The sequence below is a fragment of the Triticum aestivum genome, chromosome 5B (assembly GCF_018294505.1).
Source record: "Triticum aestivum cultivar Chinese Spring chromosome 5B, IWGSC CS RefSeq v2.1, whole genome shotgun sequence".
Taxonomy (NCBI): domain Eukaryota; kingdom Viridiplantae; phylum Streptophyta; class Magnoliopsida; order Poales; family Poaceae; genus Triticum; species Triticum aestivum.
The window spans coordinates 696,749,403-696,753,355 of NC_057807.1; the positions used below are offsets into that span (position 1 = coordinate 696,749,403).

Sequence of the window (3,953 nt, forward strand, 5' to 3'; positions counted from 1 at the left end):
AAAAAATAAAAAAATAGCAAGGCAGTTCATTCGAATACAAATGTACACAACTGAAAACATGATTTTTCCTTATACAAACTAACTTCAATACCAGATTCATAGATTGGCCGGTTTTTAAATGGGAAATGGTTGATGGTCACATACATGTGAAACTAATAATACTAGATATAGTGCACTTGAAAATCTTAAGCAATATACTTATATTGGCTGTCCTTAGAAACATCTGGATTCTGAATAATGTAATTTAATTAGACTCTATGGTGAGAAGGCACTTGAAAAGAAACATTTGGATCTGGAATGATGTAATTTAACGGTGTGGTAAGAAGTCTGGTTTTGTTAGAAAAGGAGGTTGAAACATTTGCCCTATTCATCATTGTGATACAAACAAGCATTTTTTATTAAAGTTGATGCATGACAGCGAGGTCAAAGTCATCAACAAACAGAGTATGTAACATGGACAACTATGGCAGAACTATTACATGATATGAATTTAAGAGCCAGACTTCTTTCGCAACATTTTTAAGAAGGGAAACACGCCCTCAAGCCATCGTCGTGTCCATCTGAATCATAACATGGTTGAGAAGTCTGACGGGCGTAGGTTCCATTTGATATCTGCATCAGTTCATTTGATCGTCCTTGGGTCGAAGTCGAATGTGATAGCCCTGCGGGAACATAACATCCGCGCTTCGGAATTCGTCAGTTCCTTTCATTTCTTCCCATCTGCAAAGGAAGTTAAAATTACATATTGGATATCAACAAGCAGTGTGCATGGTGCAATGAAAGCAACAATCTTTCAGGTGCGAAAAGCACACACCTATACTCCGTCACCAAAATATGGAGGGTAAGTGTTACAAACAGCTTGACAAAATCTGCCGCAGGACAAACCCTGATTCCTGCCCCAAATGGCAAGAAATTCTTCAGCATTGCACTGCGCTTTGACTCATCCTGTGTTTTCAGATTTGTCAAATTTTTTATACACACAATACTATATTAGTTCCAACAGAATCTTTCAGGTAGAAAAATGGGAATATAAATTGAAAGAATACAGCCATTTCAATGTCCTCACTAACCATCCACCTCCATGGGTTAAATTTGAGTGGATCTTCGAACAATTCTTCGTTCAAATGAACTGCCATGGGGTTGACTATGACCTGCCATCCGGCTGGAATTGTATAGCCTGCAGGAAGAACGAATCAACAGTTCAACACATTGCTAATTGCTATATAACTCTACTGCTTTGTTAGCTAACCAAACAGATTACTATAATTACAATAATGTTTCTGAGTGTTCACCGTTGACTTGTACATCCGTAAGAGTTTTCCTAAATACTCCAACTACGGCATTGCTTATTCGAATAATCTCATTGGTCACCTTCAGTCGAAAAGGAAAATCTTGTCAGAATAGAAACCTGTACCAGTGAAGACTCCAGTTGTCATGCGTGCAGACTTAAACCTGAACTGAGGGAGTAGAGTACTACTGATGAATCCAGTTGTAATCAATGATTCTTTTTTTTACCTGATTAGTGAATGTCAATGACTTGTACTCCTCCCAGGTGAGCCCGGAGCACCCACCCTTTCGATCCTTGAGCATAGTTTGGTTCTCCTTCTGTGAAAAGTGCAAGTTTTCAGGATGTTAATTCTTTTGCATGTTTTCAGGATCTCGCTACTTCTGTCGTTGGTCTACAAGCATTAGTATTGATAGTACGAGTACTATATACATACTCTCTCGTTTCCTAATACTCCATCTGTTCTTAAATATAAGTCTTTTTTAGAGATTTCAATATGAACTACATACGAATTAAAATAAGTGAATCTACACTTTAAAATATGTCTATATACATCTGTATGTAGTTCATAATGAAATCTCTAAAAAGACTTATATTTAGGAACGAAGGGAGTATAAGACTTGTAGCTATTTTAAGATATTGACTAGATACATATTAAAATGAGTGAACATACATACTAAAATGTGTCTACATACATAGAATCAGAAAATATATATTAAGGAATGGAGGGAGAACCTCCAGGGACCGGAGAACGTCTGGGTTGTCATGGAGTGACTTGAATGCTACAGCGATTGTTCCTGATAGCGTGAAGACGCTGGAGAACAACAACATCGAGACCATATCAATAGCAAAATCCTCACTTATTAATGGCTCTTCACCCTGCAGTTCCTCGACAATTACGTCAAGGAGGTCGCCATGTTTCTTCCCTGGTGTACCTAACCTCTCTGCCAACGTATCCCGTACTGTCTTCTGCACATTTTTCCTGGCCTGCACGCGCAAGCATATCAGATCTTAACTTTTTTTTCTTTTCGAAACGGATATTAGCTCTTAACTGAAGGCTACTAGTTGGGTCATTTTATACATGCCCCTGCATTATGGGAGCATTTTAAATTTTAATACACGTTCCTCGGTGAAAAACTCAAAATATATGAAGCCTGATTTTCGTAACGAAGGGACACAGTGGTGTATATGACAGGCAAACTTCTATACTTGAGCTCTCTATTTTTGCGAATGAGAATGATATACGCCGGTTCTTGATCATGCAAACAAACAACAAGTTAATTTGTATACCTGCATGCATCGATAAAATGTTGTCCCAGGGAAATATATCGGGAAGGAGAACAGCCCTGAGAAAAGCGCATCGAACTTGTTCCTCAGTTTTCCCGACTTGGTGGAAGAATCGAAACCAAGGCACTTCCTCGTCACCAGCTCAAAGAGAATCTGCAGACACAGCACATATATATATAGCATTTGTATACCGTCACCACACCATGCAGGAAACAGCAGGGAGTAGGAGAATGGCATCGAAACCAAGCACAAAGACGCTTACGTCGGGCGCATCACCGCGCACGTCCACACTCGGCTTGGTCGCCCACGCGGCAAGGCGCTCCCTCACGGCGCCCTCCATCTCTGGGAGGAGCACCTCTTTGAGATTCTGGAGGCCGAACAGCGCAAAGGCGCATCTACGGACGAACTTGTGGATTGTGCCATGGGCGGCTTCGATGCTCTTCTCACCGAATATTTTGGTCACTGCCCAGGGGTACCCGATACTGAACAAGGTCTCCTCGTGCTGAAACACAAACCGATTGACCTCCGCGTCGGTGGAAATAACCGCAGGCTGCCCAAGCAAGCTTGTCTTGAATACCGGGCCGTACCTGCGCAAACAGTAACCAGAGGTGTTTTCTCACACGCTGAGCACTACTGTGTGCTAGAATCAGATCTCGCACGTTTATTTGCAAAAGAAAAAATGACAACAAATACTAGTACTGTACAACATCTCCATTAGTTCAAGCGGTACCTTTTCATCCTTTGTTTGTAGAAGTCTGGGATGTCCAGGGAAGAGCTTGCCTTGAGGAAGTCCAAGGTCTCACCAATAATAGGGAATCCCATGGAGCCAGGAGGAAGAACACCGTTGCAAACCGGGTTAATCCATTTGTATACCCAGTGTACTAGCCATCCAATCACAAGTGTAACTCCACACAGAGCTACGTATTGAGCAACAGAAATGTCCATCTCCAAGTGCATCTAGTAAGGAAATGAGGGGTGTAGTTAGTTGTGTGCGGATTGTAGAGGTCTTTACATGCTTATATATACAACTGTTATGATGATTCTTAGGTGTCTTTGACTTCTATTTCTTTCAGCTAGCTGGCATCTATATATCCATACCCTACTTGGTTAGCACGGGGCAGATAAATTAAGTGGGGTACATAGAGTAACCACACCATGTGAAAGGTGATCTACTTAATTAACTGGAGTACAGGTAAGCATATGTTAGGGATAGCCAAATCACATGATGCTGATAAATCACACCATGTGAAAAGGTGATCAATTAGTATCGGCAAGCATCTCTTAGGGATAGCCAAATCACATCTTCCTGATATTAGTCTTGTATATGGTACGATTTGTATAGTTGTTACTGCCTTGATCCTAGGGATCTTGTTATTTAATT

The 3,953-nt window shown here is 40.9% G+C and overlaps 1 protein-coding gene across 1 annotated transcript; it reads right to left on the reverse strand.

The window, feature by feature from the left end:
- Positions 1 to 376: 376 nt before the first annotated feature.
- LOC123117768 (cytochrome P450 87A3) lies at positions 377 to 3,588 on the reverse strand. Its single transcript, XM_044538453.1, has 9 exons — positions 3,303 to 3,588; positions 2,835 to 3,159; positions 2,576 to 2,725; positions 2,021 to 2,272; positions 1,516 to 1,605; positions 1,293 to 1,371; positions 1,071 to 1,177; positions 815 to 945; positions 377 to 720 (listed from the first exon to the last, which is right to left on the reverse strand). Exons 1-9 carry the CDS (start codon positions 3,527 to 3,529, stop codon positions 618 to 620), a joined length of 1,464 nt encoding a protein of 487 aa, XP_044394388.1. The 5' UTR covers positions 3,530 to 3,588; the 3' UTR covers positions 377 to 617.
- Positions 3,589 to 3,953: the final 365 nt, after the last annotated feature.

Excerpts from the sequence above, each read along its gene's own strand:
- LOC123117768 (XM_044538453.1), bottom strand. The coding sequence starts at position 3,529 with ATGCACTTGGAGATGGACATTTCTGTTGCTCAATACGTAGCTCTGTGT. Across the intron at positions 2,726-2,834 it reads TGCGCGGTGATGCGCCCGAC|ATTCTCTTTGAGCTGGTGAC; the intron begins GTAAGCGTCTTT and ends CTGTGTCTGCAG. Across the intron at positions 2,273-2,575 it reads CATTTTATCGATGCATGCAG|GCCAGGAAAAATGTGCAGAA; the intron begins GTATACAAATTA and ends TTGCGCGTGCAG.